The following is a 23,945-nucleotide window of genomic DNA, read 5'->3' as shown; positions in this document are numbered from 1 at the left end:
GTTGATCCTACCATTAGTCTTTATTTGAACAGATTAGCCCCGACAAACAGTGCCAATGTCCCAGAAATTTATAACCCTCCTGCATCATCTTTCAAACTATGCATTCATCTGGACTAACTTCCTATTTTCATACTCCATAGAAAGTGGCACTGGGAGTAGGTCAGAGATTATAAGTTTTTGGGTCCTGTTTTTCAATCGACTGCCTAGCTCCTTAAATTCTACTTGTAGGATCCCGTCTCTTTTTCAGCCTTTGTTGTAGTTATCAGTATGTAGTAAGATCTTTGTCTGATTGCCCTCCTCCTTCAGATTGCCCTTTAGCCGTTCAGTGATATCCATGACCTTGGCACCGGGCAGGCAATATAAAATCCTGGAGTCTCTTTTGTGGCTGCAGATATACCTGACTAGCCCTTTTACAGTTTAATCTGCTACCACTGTAGCCTTGCTGTTCTTTTTCCTCCCATCTTGGGCAGCAGACACACCCATGATGCCATGAATTTGGCTCCCACTGCCTTCCCCTGTAGTCGCCTTCCCCTGTAGTCACCTCCCCCAACACTATTCAAAATGGTATATCTGTCAGAAAGGGGTGTTGGGGAAATCCTGGGCTACTTAATTTCCTCTACTCAAGCCCTTTCTGCGTATTCAGCCTTCACCTACAGTGTGACCACCTCACTGAATGTGCTATCCACAATGTACTCAGTATTGCAGATGCTCCATAATGAATTCATACTCCAAAATGCAGTTAGCCAATATTTGCAGCTGGACACACTTATGTTCTAAAGAAAGGTCACTGGACTTGAAATGTTAACTCTGCTTTCTTTCCACAGATGCTGCCAGATCTGCTGCATTTGTACAGCAATTCCTGTTTTTGTTTCACACTTCCTGCATGTGGTCACCAGGGTCAATTGAAGTTTCCATGATTTTCCACACCGTACAGTAGGAACACATCACAGCTGCAAACTCTGCTGCCATGACTTCCCTTAAGCCGATCAGTTACTCCCTTTTGAAAAGAAAAAATGCTTTTGAGTCATATAGCATAGAAATAGTCCCTGTGGTCCAACCAGTTCATGCCGACCACAATTCCAAACTGAACTAGTCCACCTGCCTGCACTTAGCCCATATCTATCCAATCATTTCCTATTCATGAACGTATCCAAATGTCTTTTAAATGTTGTAACTGTACTTGCGTCCACCACTTCCTTTGGAAGTTCATTCCACACACAAATCACTGTGTAAAAGAAAAAAATGCCCCTCAAGAAGAGTCCCAACCCGAAACATCAGCTTTCCTGTTCCTCTGATGCTGCCTGGCCTGCTGTGTTCCTCCAGCTCCACACTTTGTTACAACGTCTGCAATTCTTGCTATCTCGTCAAAATGCCCCTCATGTCTTTTTTAAAATATTTTTCCTCTCACCTTAACGTATGCCCTCCAGTCTTGAAATCCCCCACCCTAAGGAAAAAGCACCTGCCATTCAACTTATCTATACCCTTCATCATATTATAAACCTCTATAAGGTTACCCCACAACTTCCAACACTCCAGTGAAAAAAGTCCCAGCCTATCCAGCCTCTTCTTGTAATTCAAAACCTCCATTCTTAGCAACATCCTGGTAAATCTCTTCTGAATCCTCTCCAGCTTAATAATATCCTCCCTATAACAGGGTGACCAGAACTGGACACGCTACTCCAGAAGCTGCCTAACCAACATCCTGTACAACCTCAATATGACATCCCAACTCCTACACTCAAATGTCTGAGTAATGAAGGCAACCTTAATCTTCTTAACCACCCTGTCTACATGTGGCACAAACTTCAAAGAATTATGTACCTGAATGCCTAGGTCTGTCTGTTCTACACCACTACTCAAGGCCCTACATTTAACTGTATAAGCCCTGACCTGGTTTGTTTTACCAAAATGCAATACCTCACATTTATTCAAATTAAACTCTATCTACTACTCCTCAGCCCATTGATCCAATTGATCAAGATTTCTTTGTCATCTTAGAACACCTTCACAGTCCACTATACCACCAATTTTGGTGCCATTGGCAAACTTACTAACCAAGCCTTTTATATTCTCATCTCAATCATTTATATAAATGACAAATAAAAAAGTGGACCCAGTACCAATCCCTATGGATCACCACTGGCAACAGGCCTCATGTAAGAATACTATAAATTTACCTTCCTTATGCTAAATGTGTTTCCCTTTCCCTACTTTGCTTTAATTGCTTTATATTGCCCTGACTTTCACATTTCTGTTGTTTCTTCATAATTTTTTTTCCAAAAAATACACTTTTTAAAATCACTAACCAATTATTATTCTTCCTATGCATCTGTTGGTTTACTGCTGAAAAGCCTCACCAAGCATCTTGTGATTTATCAAGGCGGCAAGAAAGTTTGTGGGACAGCACTCAGTTTGATGTGGCTGACATCTTCACGAGATCTTAAGTAGCTGTGTCATGAAACATCACAAAAGCAAACAGGCTCATAGTACAGAAATGGCCGGTTGATTTTACTAAAAAAAAAGGTCAAAACTAAATTCAGCTCTGCTGTCTCACCTTAGTTCTATCTGTTTCAAATATTCGTCCTTTTTTCCCCTTAAAAGATGCAATAGACTCTGCTTCAACCAGTTTCTGTAACAGAGCATTCAATGCTTCTAAAATCTATCACATCAAAAATCTAATGCCCTGTTCCCTGTGAAGCCTCAGAACCGATTTTCTCTGCTTAGAAACATGCAGGCTTATTAAATAGGAACAGAACATTTGACCTCTCAAGTCTCCTTTGCCCTTCAGTAGATTCATGGCTGCTTTATTTCTGTTTCGAATTCCACATGCCCTTCTGCTGTGACAACTTATGATTCCCTTGCCTAACAAGAATTTATGTTGCTCCTTAAGTATTCAATGATTGCCTTCTGAACCAAAGTGTTCAAAGCTGTTTTAACTCAAAAAAAGGTTCCTCCTCTGTCCTGAAATGGCAACTCCAAATTTTAAAATGCTAACCCTAATTCTGGACTATCTGCAAGAGGAAACATCCATTCCACATTAATTTTGTCAAGACCAATCAGGAAACTATACAAAATGAAAGCAAAATACCGTGGATGCCAAAAATCTGAAACAAACACAATGGTGAAGAAAGTCAGCAGGTCTGACATTTGTAGAGACAGAAACAGGGTTAACGCTTTGACTCCAATACGACTTCTTCAGAAATGGTTCATACTAGACTCATAAATTAACTATTTCTCTCTCCACAGATGCTCCCAGACCTCTTAGGTTCTTCTAGCATTCTCTGTATTTATTTCAGGATCTTACACACTTCAATCAAGTAACGCCTCATTCTAAACTCCAGTGGAACCAAGTCTAGCCTGTCCTTGTAAGACACAACCTGCTTATTCAAGATATTTATCTGGAGTAAATTTCCTCTGAACTGCCTCTTACACATTTACATCATTCCTTAAATAAGGAGACTAAACTTTACCCAGTATTCAAGATGAGATCTCACTAATAGTTTGTATAAATGAAGCATAAGATCCTTATTTCTCTGTTCAATTCCTCTTGTAATAAAGGATAGCATTCCAATAGCCCTCTTGATTATGTGCTGCATCTGTATGCTTAACTTTTTTTGAATAATGCACGAAAACAGATAAATCTGTCTGCACTTCAGAATTTTGGAGCCGTTCTCTGTTTAAGTGGTACCCTGCATTTTTATTCTTCCTGCCAAAGTAAACAACTTCACATTTCCCTACAAAATGCTCCATCTGGCAGATGTTTTACCCACTCATCCTATTTGTATCTGTCTGCATCCTCCTTACCAATGTCACAACATGGAAGTTATTCATAAGTTGACAGTCCTCTTAATTCTGTTAATCTTGTCTACTGCTATAGAAGTTTATGGTCTAGGATCATCCTGGTGAAACTGCACTAGATGTATGACAATTTAATTTCCTGCATACAACTAGTATTGGGACTAACCAATGTTTTCTTAAGTTCTTTTATGCTACTGCACCCATGATTCTATTTACAAAATTTAAACTCAAGAATGCTTCCAGCCTTTTATGTGACTGCATACTTGGAGAATTATTTGATCCTCAGCACATTATCCTGATAAATGATTCCTTCCAAAAAATGGTACATATCCCTGATGTCTACCAGTGATAGTTGTTAACTCCACATCCATTTCTTATCCCCTTGATTTATATCCTGATCAAATTCAAGAACAACTTAAGATGTTAGTGAAATGACATTAACAATAGAGTAGAAGTCCAGTATAATATGATTCGATATGCCGTAAATTTATTTATAGTGTGGGTGTACCATGCAGCCAAAAGGTCTAAATCTTTATTTAAATCACAAATTTATGAGTTAAAAATACTGGTGTTCTAATCAACATTGTCCAGCTGTTAGTTTCACCCTGGCACCTGCATTCTAACACTTCCACTGAAGAAGTCTTGTGACCTGGAGCTTAGAAAGAGTTACATTTGAGGGGGCCTCATTAAACAAGTTTATAGATTTCTAAGCAGGGAAAAGCCACTAGTTATCCAATGAATAGAGACTTGAGGTGAAAGTGATACCCTAGACATCAAGGTAGAATTTGAGTGTGTGGCAACAAGGATCCTAATGGGAATAGGGGGCAAGCTCTCAATTGATTGTAATTATACTTAGCACCAAAGAAGATAGTTATGGATGTTGGAAACCAATCATCTTAGTCCTAGAGTATTTCCAAAGGAGTTTGTCAGGACAGATATTCTTAATCAACCTGTTCAGAGTGTTATTACACACCTCTGGAGCAGGTGGGATTAGCACTGTAGCCTTCTGACTCAGAGAAAGGGACCCTCCACTGTGCCACAAGATCCTTTATTAAAAAATTACTATGCACTGACCGATTGTGCCACTAGAAGCAAAGCACGGTAGTAAGGTTAGATACTTTCTAATCAGTTTGTTCAGAGATGTTATTATACACTTTTGGAGCAGGGGATATTTAAATCTGCTCCTCTGTCTCTGAGGCAGGGGCACTACTTTAAGATCCCAAATTTTGTCAGGATGGATATTTTCTAATAAGGCTATTCAGAGATGTTATGACACACCTCTGGGACATGTAGGGCTTGAATCCAGGCTCCTGGCTCAGAGGTAGGGGCACCTCCACTGTACCACAGGTGAATTAATTCTGTCAGGATAGAGTCCTCTGCCCAACAATCTTCAGCTGCTTCATCAATAACTGTCCTACCATAATAAGCTTAGAAGTGAGGATATTTGTTGATAATTAAACAGCATTAAGTCCTACTTATGACTCCTCATACTGAAATAGTCAATGTTCATATGCAACAGAACCTGGATGAAATGCAGGCTTAGGCTGATGAACAACAAGTCACATTTGCACCTCATAAGTTCCAGCAATGACTATCTCTAACAAGAGATATTCTAATGATCTTCTCTTGTCATTCAATGCCAATGCTGAATTCCCTCACTATCAACATCTTAGAACTAACATTGGCCAGGAAGTGAACTTCAGTCATGAGGAAACTTCTGGAAACAATAATTCAGGACAAATTTAATAGTCATATCAATAAATTCAGGTTAGTTAAGGTAAGCCAACTTGAATTTGTTTGGGACTGGGGACAATTCATGTTGAACTAGCTTTGCAATTTTTTGAACAGGTATCAGAGGGTTGCTGAAGGCAATGTTATGAATCTCATGAGAAACATCAAAGGGTTGTAGTCCATATAAATAAATCACTCCAGAATTTACTTCAAAATGTTGTACCTCAATACAGTTGAACAATCTGTTGACATATTCAGTATGCATGCAAAATAGCATTTTCCATTCAATCTACATCTTCCTGTCATAACACTACCAACACCGATGTCGCTGTCATCCAGCTTGTTAAAATGGCATAGCATGGTTTGCCGCTTCTGAAACTGGTGTGTTAGTCAATACAGCTTTCAAGCTGTGAAAGGCACTGTGACATTCCTCTGTCTGTTCAATTTCTTGCCCTTTTTCTTGCCTTGGCAAAGAAGCCACCACAGTGCTGAAAAACAGAATGGAATTCTGATAGAATCCACGCATACTGATGTAGATCAATGCTTCTAATATTGTCTTAAACATGGGAAACTTCAAGGTAGCTTTTTTTGCTTCTCTATGTACTACTTAGCCTTGTTACACAGTGTGGCCCAAATAAGTTACTTTTGTTATGGTAAACTTGCTTCTGGCCATCTTTATGACAAAACTGTATCCTCGTATCAAATCAAACAGGTCAGTCAAGTGTTGTAAATGGCATTTCTGGGTTTGACTGGACATAACCAAATCTTAGCATTTTGTAATTGTGTTCCATATATTGATTACTTGGTTGTTTAACAATTGAAAAGCTGCTGGTACTTTGTTCATTGTAAACTACATGACTTTACATTGAAAAATTTCATCTGGGCTACAAAAGCTGCTGTTTCTTTAGCTGCATCAGTCATTGGAACAAGGCAGTAGCCCTTTGGAAAGTCAATTTTTGTGACAAATGGTGCTTGCCCAATCCTCCTGTCATGGAAATTGGTCGAAATCTGACTTACTTTTGTACCATCAATGACTTTATGATAATTTACACACAATCGTTCCCATTATCACAGTAGGTACGTTCCAGCTACTGTAACTTGGCTCAATAATGTGATTATCCATCATGAACTTGATCTCTTCCCTCACTTGACTAGGTTCTCTGGGTTAAGTCTGTAAGGATATTGCAATATGGGTAATGCACCCCCTACATTAACATCATGTATAGCCAAAGATGATGTTCCTGGACTACTAACACAAATCCATTCATGCATTTGTAATAGATTTTGTTAGTCATCTCAATAGTTTCTTGGGAGATAACATAATATTCTGACCAATATTTTAAGTAACTTCATATTAGCAAATCTGATTAATGGAAGGCTGATTTTTGAATTTTCAATTTTTGATTCATTCTTGACTCTCCAATAATCCACTCCCAATGTTAACCACTATGAATACACTTAAGGGGAGCAGAAGTAGCCATCAGATGATCTGATAATCCACAATCCCACTTTCCTGGCCTTTCTGTATAACCAACTCCTCTTCTTCCTCAGGTGGCTTAGGAAATTCACCATGTCCATAAGGATCTTCACCAGCTTTTACAGATGCACCATAGAAAATATACTATCCAGATGCATAATGGCCTGGTACGACAACTGCTCTGTAAGAAACTACAGAAGGTTGTGTGCATAGCCCAGACTATGAAGGAAGCCAACCTTCTGTCCATGGACTCTATTTACACTTCCCCTTGCCATGGAATGGCTGCCAACATTGTCAAAGGCCCCTCCCACTCCAGTAATGCTCTCCTACAACCTCTTCCGTCGGGCAGAAGATACAGAAGCTTGAAGACATGCACCAACAGGTTCAAGGACAGCTTCTTCCCTGCTGTTATTAAACTGGTGAATGGACTCTCTAACTTTAAGTAATATTGATCATGTTAATGTTAATCTTGCTTCATGCACCTCCTGTGCAGTGTAATCAGTATGGCTCACTCTTTCCAAGTACCCTATAATCTGTATGCAACAAAAACAAAGTCGCTGGAAAAGCTCAGCAGGTCTGGCAGCATCTGTGAAGGAGAAAACAGAGTTAACGTTTCGGGTCTGGTGACCCTTCCTCATGTGTCCTTGTTTACTGTAATCTGCCTGTACTGCTCACAAACAAAGCTTTTCACTGTGCTTAGGTACATGTAACAATAAATCAAATCAAATCAAAATCAAAAGGATTCCTGATTCCCTCATTGATTAAAAATATCCCTCAGTTTTGAATATTCTTAATTACCCAACCTCTACTGCTCTCTGCAGCAAAGAATTCCACAGATTCGCCACCCTCTGAGAGAAGTAATTCCTGTAAGTGTTTTAAATGTGTGACCCCCTCAAACACCTCTGACTATCCTCCCTGGTGTAGTATTGATTTAACATGTTAACAAGACAAGCTGGCTGATTTTTGCTCGAGTCTGAAGGACTCACTCCATAATTTACTTAATTGAATTTCTTTTCGATTTGTTAAGATCCAGTGAATAGTTCTCCAAGGACAGATAACAGTGCCATGTTTTCAGCAAAATTCTGAGCTTTGACCTTTTATTTGCTCAATTTCAGTATTTGTTGTGCATTCTTTGAAAACTGTCCACTCACAAGCCCCCCTTCAAGTCATTCACCATCCTGGCTTGGAAATACAGTGCAGTTCCTTCAATGTCGTTGAGTCATAATTCTGTAACTTCTTCTCTAACAGCCCTTATTCATGTAACTGCACCAAATCAACTGTAGCAACTCAAGAAAGCAGCTCACCACCTTCTCAAAGTCAATTAGGAATGGGAATAAATACTGGCCCAGCCAGCAAAGCCCAAGTCTCACAAATGTTTAAGAATAAAAGTAATTATTTTTGACCAAATCATACACTTTGGTTAGTTTTCCTCAGAAATCGGACATAATGGGCAGAATCTTCAGATCCCTTAATGACATGGGCAATGATGAGTCAATCTGGAAAATTTGATGAGATTGGCAGAAATGGAATTAGAATAGTAGAATAGTAATTTATTGCCACTTGTATTTATTAAAATACGGTGAAAAGTATGAGTAGCCAAAATCAGCATCATTTTTATTATGTAAATAAAAAAAAAGTAATTGAGATGAAGTCAGGACATAGTTAATCTTTTGTTCCCTTCATGGGTCCTGGATTTCTGAAGTGGCTACGGGGCTCCACCACCGAAGCTGCCTTTGAGACCACTAAAGCAAGATTTCCACAGAGGATTCACCACTCTGCTACCTCCAAAGCTGACGCCGAAGCTGCCGCATTGCCATCATAGCCAGGAGGAACACACTGGCACTACTAAGTCACCGACACTGAAGTTGTCACCATTTTAGTTGCCGCTGAAGCTGCCATAGCCACAAGGAATGAACTGGAACCATCATGCTGCCACCGTTGAAATTGCCGCACCACTACCAGGAGGAGCAGACCAGACCCACCAAGAGCCCTCCAGACTCAATACTGAGTTCAATAATTTTAGGGTCTAAACTCTCCCATGTCCAAGCTACCTACCCCACACACCAGGTTTTGTTATCACATCGCCTGCCACAACCTATTGTTACTCACTAAGAGTCCCCATTAACAACCATTCACCCTCCTAGCCAGATCGTTATCAACTGCTTTGTCTATCCAACTACTGTTCTCTCTTCGGATTCTGTTGTATCGTTTACTCCCTACCCCATCCCCCTCCCTATTTTCTGCATATAAACCGACGTTTTCCAAGCTACCATCAGTTCTAAGGAAGGGTAACTAGACCCGAAATGTTAATTCTGATATTTTCTTCATAAATGTGCCAGACTCGCTGTCACATCTCTTCTAGGCATGCCTACCTTGAAGAAGTTCTGCTCCTCTCTCCAACAGGATTTCCGTTCCGATCTTTCTTCTTGTCCACTGACATTAATTTTACTGTCAGTCCTGGTGTTTGACCAAGTATTTGCTAAAATTCATTTCCACAGCCATATCACATTCCTCAGTGACTGCCTCCGGCTCAGACTCACCCCATATGGATTCCAACTAAAGTTTCATCCCTCATGTTTTGAATCCTCCCAGGATCACAGATATCTCCGTGATGTTCAATGTTCCATGGACAGCTGCTCTCGCCGCATCCTGAGATCCGCACTCAGTGCCATGTGGCGTCACATGCACACTCTCAACCTTTCTCTCCAACAGCATCGCAACACACAGGACCAGAGTTACAACACTCCGCAATTCCACTTCATCCTCCGGCCCATTTGTAGTGCAAACAAGAAGCTTTTTCTTTTCCTTTCAGGCATCAAGGCCCACAGGATTAAACAACTCAAAGATATCCATGGCCTTCTGGAACTTTCCTCTCCTCCCATTCCTTTTGATTCCATCCCCTCTCCCAACCCCACCTCCTGTAAGGAATTTACCATCCCTCTTAACCTTCTGCTCTCCAATACTGAATGCTCTGTACTCAGCAAAGGCCTTAGCCTTATTCCTCTGCGTCCCCGCCTTAACAAATTTCAGGCATTACCTGCTGTCTTCGCCTCTGTGCCCATTTCTTTAGACAAGAATCCTCTTCCCATTCCACAGACCCCTTCGCCCAGTTCCAATACTCTCCTTCCACCTGGACCCCTCCCTCTGGCCTTTTACCTGCATTCGGTCTTATCATTGAGAGCTGTCAACATGATACTGGTTGCCTCAATTTCTCTGCCCCCCTCATGAAATCCAATCTATCTCCCACCAAACTGACTGCACTTCGTGCACTTAGATCTAACCCTGACATTGTTATTAAGCCTGTTGATAAGTGTGGTGCTGTTGTAGTCTGGCGTAGCGACCTCTATGTTGCAGAGGCTGAGCGCCGGCTCTCAGATACCTCCTCCTATCTTCCCCTGGACCATGACCCCACCATGACACATCAGGCCATCGTATCTACTACGGTAACTGATCTCATTTAATCTGGTGACCCCCCCCACCCCCCCCACCACTGCTTCCAAGCTGATAGTCCCCCAGCCCACACAGCTCGCTTCTACCTCCTTCCAAAAATCCATAAACAGGACTGTCCAGGCAGACTCATTGTTTCAGCCTGCTCCTGCCCCACAGAACGCATCTCTTCCTACCTTGACTCAGTCTTCTCTCCCCTGGTCCAATCCCTGTCCACGTACATCTGTGATTTCTCTGACACTTTATGCCAGTATCAAATCTTGCTGTTTACAGGTTCTAGCCACCTGCTCTTTACCATGGACGTGCAATCCCTTTACATGTCCATTCCTCACCAGGAGGGTCTTAGGGCTCTCTGCTTCTTCCTGAAGCAAAGACCTGAACTGTCCCCACCCACCACTACCTTCCTCCACTTGGCCGAGCTCATCCTCACCATCAACAATTTCTCTTTTAACTGCTCTCATTTTCTTCAGGTCAGAGGGGTAGCCATGGGTACCCGCATGGGCCCCAGTTATCCCTGCCTCTTTGTGGGGTATGTGGAACATTCCTTGTTCCAATCCTATTCCGGCTCACACCCACAACTCTCTCTCCGATATATCGATGAGATCATTGGTGGTGTTTCCTTCTCTCGTCCGGAATTGAAAAAGTTCATCAATTTCGCTTCCAATCTCCACCCTGCCATCACTTTCACCTGGGCTATCTCTTACTCCTCCTTTCCCTTCCTTGACATCTCTGTTTCCATTTCTGGGGATAGACTGGCCACTAATTCCCACTATAAACCCACTGACTCCCACAGCTACCTGGACTATACATCCTCGCACCCTGCTTCCTGTAAAGACTCCATCCCATTCTCCCAGTTCCTCAGTCTCTGTCGCAAATGTTCAGATGAGACCAACTTTGACAAGGGAGCCTCCGAAATATCGACCTTCTTCTTCAACCGAGGATTCCCAGCACCTTTGTTGACAGGGCCCTCAACTGAGTCTGACCCATCACCCGCACTTCCGCCCTCACCCCTTCTCTTGCCTCCCACAACAGCAACAGAGTTCCCCTTGTCCTTACCTACCATCCCACCAGCATCCACATTGAGAAGATTATAAGACGCTATTTCCACCACCTCCAGTGAGATGCCACCACCAGACACATATTCCCCTTCCTTCCCTTGTCCACCTTCTGCTCGGACCATTCCCTCTGGACACCCTGGTCCACACTTCCTTCACCTCAACACGCCCCTACAGCACCACAGCTCCTTACCCTGCAACCACAGAAGGTGCAACACTTGTCCATTTACCTCCTCCCTCCCCACTATCTAAGAGCCCAAACATACTTTCCAGTGAAGGAACACTTCACCTGCACTTCCCAGAACCTAGTCTATTGCATTCACTGCTCACAATGTGGTCTCCTCTACATTGGGGAAATGAAGCATAGACTGGGTGACCGTTTCGCAGAATATCTACATTCTGCTTACAAAAAAAGACCCTGAGCTACCTGTTGCCTGCCACTTTAACCTACCACCCTGTTCCCTGGCCAACATCTCTGTCTCTGGCTGGCTGCAGTGTTCCACCAAAGCTCAAAATGCAAGCTGGAAGAATAACACCTAATTTTCCACTTGGGTACCCTGCAGCCCTCCGGACTCAATATTGAGTTCAATAATTTGAAGGCCTAAACTGTCCCATGTCCTAGCCCCCTACCCCACACCAGGCTTTGTTATCACATAGCCTGCCATTACACACTACTTATTGCTACTCACTAACAGTCCCAATTAATAACTATTCACCCTCCTAGCCAGATCGTTATCAACTCCTTTGTCTATTCAACTGTTCTTCTTTCTCTTCAGGCTCTATCCTTTATCCTATCATTTACTCCCCACTCCCATTCCCCTCCCTATTTTCTGCATATAAACCGAAGTTTTCTCAGTTATCATTAGTTCTGAGGAAGGGTCACTGGACCCGAAACATTAACTCTGATTTTTTCTTCACAGACGCTGCAGACCTGCTGAGCTTTTCCAGCAACTTCTGTTTTTGCACCAAAGATGAAGCCTTCACTCAAGCTGCGGCCACCATGGATGAGAGAACGGACATCCAAATCCACTATTTGCAGCTGCCACTGAGGTCCTCGCAACTGCCTTCCTCCATTGTGGTTGCAGAAAAGAAGAAAAGGTGAATTTTGATACAAAACAGAAATGAAGAAACAAAAAAGAAGAACAAAGAAGAATGCAGCTGGCCACGTGAGTGGGAGCATTCGGCCTCAGGAGCCCTAACACTTCCTATCCTGCTGCCGCCATCTTGATATCAAGAAAAATATTCTGATTCTGTAACCATGTTTTGAATGGCAAGCCTAGAATCTAGTTCTGAGGAAGGTCACAGGACCCAAAACGTTAACTCTGGTTTTTTCTTCACAAATGCTGCCAGACCTGCTGAGCTTTTCCAGCAACTTCTGTTTTTGTTCCTGATTTACAGCATTCACAGTTCTTTCAGTTTTATTAAAGCCAGAATCTTGCTAGTGAACATTGAGAGCCCTATTTGCATGCATTAAAATGCCATTAGTTGCTAATCCTGCCTCATTGACATGCAATTTCCTACTCTGTGCTGGACAGAAACTGGAAAACAACAATTCCCAACACGAAGGTCAGAGCAGGTAGCTAAGGCATGCCACTTGCCCCACCAGGCCTCCATCATGGACTGTAATCACCAACAACTCAAAGAATGCTCTAAGGCAGAGAACGACTGCACTCCATCCCAAGAGATTGTCATACAGGTACCAGCCTCTTTACATCCTCATGGCACATCAGCCATGATTGTGATGAATGGTACAGCAGGTTTAAGGGCCGAATGGCCTCCTCCTGCTCCTATCTTCTATGTTTCTATCTCTGACCGATATACAATTCTCCAATTCAATCTGCACTTTGGAGTGCACTGGCATTTCCATTATAATGTTGTTGTCAGGACACTCTGCACACAGGGACAAGCACCCATCTCGTAGATAGGACCAGGTAAAAGTCAGGACTCCTCCTTTGCTCTCTTAGTGCCTACTCACTTCATGCATACTTGAATGCTCACAATACAGTTCTTCTGCCTTGCCTTTTTTCTGCAGACACAAAGCAAGGCAAATTGTTATGGTTGTCATCAGTGATCAGTCAAGGGAGTCAACATGTTGTTACAGCACCATGCCGTGTCATTGTTACATTTGCATCGCATATCAGCAGAATAACAGCAAACACATTGCATCAGTCAAATGGCCATGTCCTCAGTCAAGTCAAGATAGACGGCCCTTAGTCAGGTGGTACTGGCAGAGGAAGTCAAGAGCAGCAGTTCAGGGGTTTGGACATGGTTAGTCAGATGCTTGGTGCGATGAGGTCAGATGGTCTATACATCTTCTATATGCAGACTAGGCCATGTCAGTCTTGTGTTTCATTTCAACCAGTATGGGAAGTCACAGTAAGTCACTCGTGGAGCTGCACACATACCAATCAGGGATATGTTCATTCATCAGTCGTGCCTATCTCTCAAAGTTGGTGGGGTGTGGGCCACGGTCAGGCCTGTGGATCTGATCACTAAAAGGCTTATCAGGGGCCACTGCTGTGGTCGGGAAGGCAGGAACTCAATTGATGGGAATGAAGCAGCATACTGGAATGGAGAGGGGATAATAATTGCAAAGGGGCCAACTCAATATTCAAGTGGGAAAGTGATAGAGCGTGGGAGAGAAAGGGAGACTGCCAGGGCGTGGAGAGTGTGGTCAGCATCACCCTAGCTTTGATGAGAAGAGATGGGGAGGGGGCTTGGCAGTGTCCACCATATCCAGAATGAATGATGGTAATTATTACGTTGGCAACTCAGGTGCCCAAAATATTATGTTTGCATCATTAGTAGGATTAATTTAATGTTGAATGATATAGTCAGAGTTCTTGGTCAGAATTCTGAGTTGTGTGTGTGTGTGGTGAAGTGGGGGAGGGAGGGGAGGTGGGGTAGTGGATTCAGCGAGACTGAGAGGCTAAGCCTGTGACTTACTCCATGAAGGGCCACCACTGCTGCCTTCCATCCTCATCCAAATGACAAGAGCATGATGGAAATGAAAATGGTTGCTGCCAAACCTGAAGTGGGTGGACTAAGTATTACTTCTCTGAGGGAGGATGCTCCACTTTCATGCAATGTGGAGTTATTCAAAGGACAATAGCATTTAAACAGACACCCACGCACTACAAGTGAAAAACATCAGAGATCAAAACATGCTGTATTTGTGACCGACTGTGACCTATGCATTGATCTGCTGTGGCAACTTAGAATTCTGACCCCAAGAACTCTGACGACATCATTCAACATTAAATTAATCCTACTAATGATGCACATACAATATTTTGGGCCCTGGAAAGATTCACCTGAGTTGCCAAAGTAATAGTTACCTTCCAAGGTACCTTCGTCAGCACCAAGCTGCCCACTTTACCCCTTGGACCATAAAACATCCAAACCATTCTCTTATATGCAATGCAGTTTTTCTTGACTATTGTAGGAGTTGGAAATAAGGGGACAGTTCCTCATTTTTGTTGCCCACACATAGTTTCCTACAGTATTTGCACCAAAAGGTTTGAGCAACAGGTAGCTAAATCAGGGTAACAATGTGCAATGCCCAAAATGAAGCATTCTTCCTTGTGGGGTACCTCCATGTCTTTGATGTTTGGAGGATGGTGTTCATATGTTGTTTGTGTTTGCTGCGACTGCTGAATGATCATATTACTGATGAGCAGCTTTGACTCTGACATGCCACACAGGATCATTGGAACCTCCTATATGGATCCAGCATCAGAAGTTGTGGTCATTATTGTGCAGTGGATGTGGAGCGAAGGCCTACTGTGGAGCTTTCATCCACAGGTGTTCTTGGCAAAGATGCAGGACAACCATAGTCACTCATCTTTCATAAAATGTTGTTTGGATGAGAGAGGGAGTAGTGATGTTGAACCTTGTCCAGAGATGGAGGTCGAAATACCACATGATGCTCTCCAGCATATCTACAGTGCAGCACCTTTTTTCTTTGGGGCTAATGAAGGATATGTGTTGACCTCCCTATATAGGTCACATTTGTGGCTTCACAATGGTACAATCCAAATGTGAGATACCATTTGATCCTCAGCATCACTGATCCAAACAACTGGAGGGTCAATTGAGGAAATGGGATGGAGAATAGCATTCTGTAAGAACCACAGCATTGCAATGATAAGGATGTGCTTCAGATAGACCAGCACTCTTTAGTACAACAGTGTTGGCCAAAGCAACAGAGGAACTTCTTTGTGAATCTTATTTAATGGAACGGAGGTTGTGTGAATTTTGTTTTATTCACTCATGGGACACGTGGGTCATTGGTTGGGCCAGCACTTACAGATTACAAACTTACAAAAGGTTACAAACAGATTGAAGCCTTTCCAACATCAGATGCTGCCTCACTCAATCCTGACAAATGTAGTATTGCTATATGCACTATGGAAATACAACTGTCACTCAGATAGTGTTAAAACATCATGTGGTATCAAGAATGTCTAGTCTCTGCATCTTTGTTGTGTAGATACAAAATAAATGATACTTGCTCACACAACCAGTGATGAGAATGTGTATTTACAAATGTGTTAACCTATTATTACTTGTGTCACCTCTGTGCCCTCAAAAGGTTATCTTCCTTTCCCCCTAGGTGCAGTCAGGATCTGCAGCTGGGGCAGAAGGAGACTGCACTATTGAACAGCCTGCTTGACATGTCAGCCAGGCAATCTCAGGGCATTAGTGGCTCAAAAGGCCAAGATGTGCAGACTGTGACTTACCCAGATTCAGGTTCACCCTAAGTTTGACCTCCCATATGCCTGCAATTGAGAACCTGGTCAGCGTTATTTCCAGTGTGGAGAAATGCTCAGTAACGCTGCAACAAGGTTAATAATCTTCTCCACTTTGTCTTTTCTCTGCTACAGCATCTACATTCCACCCAAGCTCATAGTCTACGACTCTCACTGTTGCAAGCAGCCTTTACCCTTGCTCACCCAGTCCACCCCTCACACTCACTGCAAGCACACTACAAACCGTGCATGTCCTCTGTACTGCACCGGAACTAACAACTATGCCAGTCACTTTCATTTCACGTAATTACTCCCTAGTCTCATTTCAGGAGAAAACAGCCCACAATAAAGCAGAGAGCTCCAGGATTGGTAGTGGGTGCTAGACATCTGTTTCCTCAACTTCTAGAAAGAAGATAGATTTATGCCTTAGCAGGAAAGAAAGAAACCACTTGTTTGGTGATTCCAAAATCTGTCACACTACAAATAATGTGGTACAAAAATAGGGGAAAAAAGGTAGAAGACCTAATACTCATTAAATAGCTAGTGCAGAGACAATGCACCAGATGGCTTCATCTTGTTGCGTGATCTGAAGCTGAAATGGAGAATTCCAAAGATTTACCACTTTGAATCAAGAAACTTTTATTCATGTCACATTTAAAAAGAATAATTTATTGCAAAAAAAAAAAAAAAACACCCTCTTGACATGCAAATCAAACTGATATAAACTAAATGTGGGCAAAAAGAATCACTGAATTCCTAGTAATCCAACAATCACCAATCTTTGAGACAGAAAAACTGAACTGATTCAATGAAGTATTTGTCACCAAAAGTAATCAAAAGTAGTTTGGCAAGTGTTCTGGGAAGATGATTCATTGACTTCTCTCTCATTCATTTATTCATTCATGGGGTGTGGACATCACTGGCTAGGTCAGCATTTGTTGTGCATCCTTAATAGTCCAGAGGGCAGTTTGAACCAGATGGTTTTCACGACAACTGACAAGGGTTTCACGATAGCACCAGGCCAGTTCTTTTTAACATTTGATCATACATAACCAACTTGTCATAAGATTTTGAATTTCTACTTAATATCAAGCAAGGGAGGTATAAATGTGTTATATCTCAACAAACATGAAGCAGTAAAAACGTAGTTCAGGGAATTAGCCAGGCATCTCCATTCTGGCCAGATACACCCATAAAGCAATACACAGCCTTTGAGTTCGATGCCTGGCATGTAGTACCAGGAGAGAGACAGACAGAGCGCGCGAGCCAGGCACATAAATAAAGTAGAGACAACAAGGTGTAGAGCTGGAAGAACACAGCTGGCCAAGCAGCATTTAGGAGGAGCAGGAAAGCTGACGTTTCGGGTCTAGACCCTTCTTCAGAAATGGTGGGGGGGGGTAAGGGGGTTCTGAAATAAATAGGGAGAAAGGGGGAGGCAGATAGAAGATGGATAAAGGAGAAGATAGGTGGAGAGGAGACAGACAGGTCAAGGAGGTGGGGTTGGAGCCAGTAAAGGTGAGTGTAGGTGAGGAGTTAGGGAGGGGATTGGTCGGTCCAGGGAGGACAGACAGGTCAAGGAGGCTAGTAGGTAGGAGATGGGGGTGGAGCTTGAGGTGGGAGGAGTGGATAGGTGGGAGGACAGGTACAAGCTGGGCTGGTTTTGGGATGCGGTCGGGGGAGGGGAGATTTTGAAGCTTGAAGTCCACATTGATACCATTGGGCTGCAGGGTTCCCAAGCGAAATAGGAGATGCTGTTCCTGCAACCTTCGGGTGGCATCGTTGTGGCACTACAGGAGGCCCAGGATGGACATTTCGTCCAAGGAGTGGGAGGGGGAATTGAAATGGTTCACGACTGGGAGGTGCAGTTGTTTGGTGCAAACCGAGCGTAGGTGTTCCGCAAAGCGGTCCCCACGCCGCCGCTTGGTTTCTCCGGTGTAGAGGAGGCCACATCTGGAACAGCAGATACAGTATACCACATTAGCAGACGTGCAGGTGAACATCTGTTTGATGTAGAAGGTCTTCTTAGGGCCTGGGATGGGAGTGAGGTGTAGCACTTCCTGCGGTTGCAGGGAAAAGTGCCGGGTGTGGTGGGGCTGGTGGGGAGTGTGCAGCGGACAAGGGAGTCACGGACAGAGTGCTCCCTCTGGAGAGCAGATAAGAGAACATAAGAGCTAGGAGCAGGAGTAGGCCGTCCGGCCCTTCGAGCCTGCTCCGCCATTCAATAAGATCATGGCTGATCTTTTCGTGGACTCAGATCCACTTACCCACGTTCTCACCGTATCCCTTAATTGCCTTATTGTTCAAAAAAAAATCCACCTTATCTTTAAAAACATTTACTGAAGTAGCGTCAACTACTCCACTGGGCAAGGAATTCCATAGATTAACAACCCTCTGGGTGAAGAAGTTCCTTCTCAATTCAGTCCTAAATCTGCTCCCTCTAATCTTGAGGCTATGCCCTCTTGTCCTAGTTTCACCTGCCAGTGGAAACATCCTCTCTACTTCTATCTTATCTATTCCCTTCATAATTTTATATGTTTCTATAAGATCCCCCTCAGTCTTCTGAATTCCAATGAATATAATCCCAATCTACTCAGTCTCTCCTCATAAGCCAACCCCCTCAACTCTGGAATCAACCTAGTGAACCTCCTTTGCACCCCCTCCAGTGCCAGTACATTCTTTCTCAAGTAAAGAGAACAAAACTGCACAGAGTACTCCAGGTGTGGCCTCACCAGCACCTTGTACAGCTGCAACATAACCTCTCTGCTTTTAATCTCAATCCCTTTAGCAATGAAGGGCAAAATTCCATTTGCCTTCCTAATTACTTGTTGTACCTGCAAACCTACCTTCTGTGATTCATAAGAGTGGGGAGGGAAAAATGTCTTTGGTCGTGGGGTCGGATTGTAGATGGCGGAAGTGTTGGAGGATGATGCGTTGGATCCAGAGGTTGGTCGGGTGGTACGTGAGGATGAGGGGGATTCTGTTTTTGTTGTTATTGCGGGGAGGGGGTGTGAGGGAGGAGTTGCGGGAAATGCAAGAGACACGGTCAAGGGCGTTTTCGACCACTTTGGAGGGGAAGTTGCGGTCCTTGAAAAACGAGGACATCTGGGATGTCCGGGAGTGGAATGTCTCATCTTGGGAGCAGATGTGGCGGAGGTGAAGGAATTGGGAATAGGGGATGGCCTTTTTGCAGGAAGGTGGGCGAGAGGAGGTGTACTCTCGGTAGCTGTGGGAGTTGGTAGGCTTGAAATGGATATCGGTTTCCAGGTGGTTGTCAGAGATGGAAATAGAGAGGTCCAGGAAGGAGAGAGAGGTAGTGGAGATGGTCCAGGTGAAATAATGTAGGCTGCTTATTAAGTCTCGGGAAAATTTAAAAATGTAATAACTTTGGATATGTATATGACAAAGAAATCTGGACTGCACAAAAAGCATAATTCAAAAGTTTCTTTTAATGTTATTGATAGTGCTGGTGAAACTAATTGAAAATGGTGACAGTGAATGGCAACAATAGAAAAGGTGAACATTTAGAAAACTACATTGAACAATCACAGAAAAATGTTAAGATGAAATCTACAATTTGAACAGTATTGTAATTAAAGTGTTTTTGTATATAAACCTGTCCTAAAATACAAGTTCCACAATTAGTAATTAAACTTTTCTATAGCACCTCATATGTCCTTGAAAAGCTGCAAATCTTTCAGTTCCTTTCTTTGAACTAAAGTTGCTTACACACGTAAGTAAACATAAGGAGTACACCAAATAAAGCCAAGGAGCTGTAGACGCAGGCATCTGGCAGCATCATATTGTTACCATTATGGCATTTTGGCTTAAAGATGAAAAATGATGGCAGCTCGGCATTCCTGGATAGAGCATTTTCAGCATGTTAGAGAAGAGGATTAAAAAAAAAAGTATACCCAGCATTCTTATTTAAATCATTGATTACAGTGGAGAGAATTGAGGATATCCTAAATGAACTATGGGATGAGGCCACATTTTATGGATTAAGTTCAAAAACAAAAAAAAAGGGGACAGCCAAACTACTATACGTATACTATACAGCCCCAAACTGAAAGAGACAGAGGAGCAAATATGTAGGCAGATTTCACAGTAGGAAAACAACAAATAGTTGCGGACTTCAACTACCCCAATATCAGTTGGCATACAAACTGTATGATAGTCAAGGAGGGCACAAAATTCTTAAAACACAATCAAGACAACCTTTTCAGCCAGCATATAACAAATTCATCAAAAAAAAAAAGGGCACATTATAGCTCTTGTCTTAATTAATTAAAGTGGGCAGGTGAATGAAGTAACATTGGTGACCATTTTGGACAGTGATCATAATACAGTTAGACTTACCATTGAACCCCTACAGTGTGGAAACAGGCTCTTCGGCCCAACAAGTCCACTCCAACCCTCAGAGAATCCCACCTGGATCCATTCCTCAAACCTGCCTAACCTACACATCCCTGAACACTAGGGGCAATTTAGCATGGCTAATCCACCTAGCCTGCACATTTTTGGATTGTGGGAGGAAACTGGAGCACTCGGAGGAAACCCACACAGACACGGGGAGAATGTGCAAACTCCACACAGACAGTTGCCTGAGGGGGAATTGAACCCAGGCCCCTGGTGCTGTGAGGCAGTAATGCTAACCACTGAGCCACAGTGCTGCCTGTCTTTTCCTCATTCGATAATATGAGTAAAAAGTTCCAAATTGCAAGAAAGCAGCATTACAAAGCTGAGGATCTGGCAAAGGTGAACTGGATAAAGTCAGTGGGAGGCATTCAAAAGTGCAATTCTGGGCACATTGTAGGTACATGCTCACAAGAGAAAGTGTGGTACTGCCAAATGTAGAGCTCACCTGATTATCCAGTAAAATATTGGGCAAGACAAAATATAAGAGTACAAAAGCACAAAAATTGCGATTATGATAGTCACAAAAGAAAAAGTAAATCTTTTAGGAAGCTTGCAGATTAGAGAATGCAGGAGTGACATGAAAAATAGAAGTTTGGAAAGCAGAGGGGGTAATGAAAAAAATATTGATCAATAAAATTAAGGAAAATCCAAAAATGTTCTACCAGTACTTTAGGAACAAATTATTAAGGAAATGGTAGGGTTTTTTCAGAGACTGGCATGATAACTTTAGTTTGGTTTTAAATGTGTACTTCATCTCTGTTGTCTCAAATAAGAGGGATGCTGCAGGCATTCAATTCAAGGAGGAGCAGCGTAAAATATTAAATTAAAATGAGAAGACAAGTACTAGAAGGGCACTGTCTACTTTGAAAATAGTCAGTCAGAGCCAGATGATTTGCATCCAAAGCAGTTACAGGATTGCAAGTATTGTTATTTAAAACGTTTGAGAGGGATAGGCCAAATAATTAACGGCCAGTCAGTCAAACCTCTGTGGTGGGCAAATGACTATAATCAATATTGAGATTACAACAACTGGAAAAGCACAGATCAATTGGAGATAGTTAGCATACTTTTGTTAAGGGAAGGTTGTGTCTTAGATGCAGGTACAGCTACAACATTTAAAACACGTTTGGACAGATACATGAGTAGGAAAGATTGAGGGGGATGCAGGCCAAATGCAGGCAAGTGGGGTTAGTTTAGAAACATGATTGGCATGGACAAGTTGGATTGAAGAGACTGTTTCCGTGCTGTATGACTCTATGACACAGTTTGACATGTGGTCAAATTATGCAGTGAGGTGTTAACAATAGTCAAGTTTACACCCAGTAAAATATTGGTCACAGGCAACTCTGACATGTTGCCTCTTGTATCATAGAATTTGACCATCACTTGTAACACTATGAGAGGGGCTACACACAATGTAGTACTATTTTTCCATGAACGCACATATTCATACAAAGATCTCAAACTCTGTAACTTTGTCTCAGTTCAAATTAGAATAACTGTTTTCAAAGGTCATTGATCATGCTCTTAACCAATTTCTCCCTTCTTTCCAATGATGCATCACGTATAGCAATAATGCGCAACAGAAGAACTTTGCGAATCTTCAAAGCAGGAGCTGCTGGTAGCATTAAAAAGGTTTCTTCCGTCAAATGTACATATGTCATAAATCAGGCATGAGGTGGTTTTTCACAAAAAAGTAAATCAAAGAAGTAATTTATAAATCATTGTTAAACATCTCAGAATTTCATGCAAAATTTACAAAAAGTCATTTGGCTTTATGCAACACAACATATTTATAAGTCATTCATGAACAAAATGGTATCCAAACCATTTAATCCAAAATCTGCAGGTGAAGATTTGCAATTTAAAATGGCAGTTTAAAAAGTTGAAATTACATGGTACATCTCCTCTTGTTAATTGATACAACTTTATTTATGAATAAATCAAGGGGAAGATTATAAAATGCAATTTGAGATTAGAAGAAAGGACCAAAATATATGGATTCAAATTAAAGCAAAAGTACAGTAGATCGGAAATAAAAACCAAGTGCTGAAAAAACCTAACAAGTCTGGCAGCATCCGAAGTGAAAAAGTTAACTGAATCCAGTAAAGATCTTTATTGGAACTGCTCAGCAGTTCTGAAAAGTCATATTGGACTCAAAATGGTAACTACTTCTCTGTCCACAAATGCTGCCAGATCTGCGAGTTTCTCCAGCACTTTTCCTTGCAATTTCTCGCCCTTGACCACCTCCTTCTTCTGAAGCTAGTTGTTTAATTAAATTAAAATCTTCTAAATCCTAAATTTCATAAAAAATCTGATTAAAATGCCGAATCACATTTTCAGCATCGAAAGGCATCTTATTCCACCTTAACATAACGAATGCACGGCTTCAAACACCCAAAATTATTCTAACCCAGACGCAGCAAACAAGTATAAATGGAATTTAATTTTAAGAATCATTGTTAGTTACAGCTTTGATCTGATCTTAATATGCAAGAATGGAAACACTGTTTCAGCGACGCCACTTCTTTCCTCCATAGCACAGTTTACATGGCATCCTTTACTCCGGTGTGATTTTGGAGTTGCTCTTGTACTTAATAATTCAATTGCACAGAACTGTCCATTTGTATAACAATTCAAACATTTTGTTGTCTAATCCAGTATATTTCTTTTCCAACACCAAGTTTACCTTTTAAAATTCTTTTCATCAAGGCTGGACAAAGATGGATACATCACTCCCCCAAAAAACTGGAAGGGGAAAACATGAGTAATCATCAATCCAAGTGCTTTGCAATTACTAGAAGTACTGCATAAATGGGTTTTTCTAGCGTTAACTGTCCCATTAATTCTGTAGTTTTAAGCTTGTTTGTTTTGTACAATGATTAGACACCACAATGTCTTTACATTTATACGACAGCATAATCATCCTACAAAAATACTTTGATCGCAGTTGTGAAAAAGAAATCAATAAAAATAGTACTTCAGTTCATTGGCCAAGTCAAGAAGAGATCTTTTGAAGGTCCATCCTTTTTTTTCACTATTGCACGTGACTATATTGAACAAAAAAAAATTCAAACGTTTTTGCTGTATTAAAATCTCCTTAGAATATTATTCCAATTATTTAGCATACAGGATGAAGAAACTCATTTTACCTAGAATTTTCTCCTGGTATTGGCTATAAAATAGAACTTAATTGAAAAAGCATTTGTTAAGGACCCCTACTGGAAAGTCTGGTATCCAGAGTGATAAAGACCAGGTTTCACTATGCTT

At 42.0% G+C, this 23,945-nt stretch overlaps 1 protein-coding gene across 4 annotated transcripts in view; it reads right to left on the bottom strand.

Annotated features, from left to right (window-relative positions):
* Positions 1-5,965: 5,965 nt before the first annotated feature.
* Positions 5,966-23,945, bottom strand: part of ska3 (spindle and kinetochore associated complex subunit 3) — a 54,188-nt gene continuing 36,208 nt past the window's right edge. Inside the window, exons 10-11 of one of the 4 annotated variants that reach the window (XM_048598118.1) lie at positions 23,365-23,423; positions 5,966-6,017 (exon numbers count right to left, since the gene is read on the bottom strand). In XM_048598118.1, the coding sequence (XP_048454075.1) occupies positions 23,408-23,423 (16 nt within the window). In that variant the 3' untranslated portion in view covers positions 5,966-6,017; positions 23,365-23,407. Of the gene's footprint in view, positions 6,018-19,750; positions 20,117-23,102; positions 23,726-23,945 lie in introns of those variants that run through there. The other 3 variants (XM_048598117.1, XM_048598119.1, XM_048598116.1) reach the window with 3 other exon arrangements.

This window comes from Rhincodon typus, chromosome 6, assembly GCF_021869965.1.
Source record: "Rhincodon typus isolate 14 chromosome 6, sRhiTyp1.1, whole genome shotgun sequence".
NCBI lineage: Eukaryota > Metazoa > Chordata > Chondrichthyes > Orectolobiformes > Rhincodontidae > Rhincodon > Rhincodon typus.
This window is presented reverse-complemented; position numbering and strand designations above follow the sequence as displayed.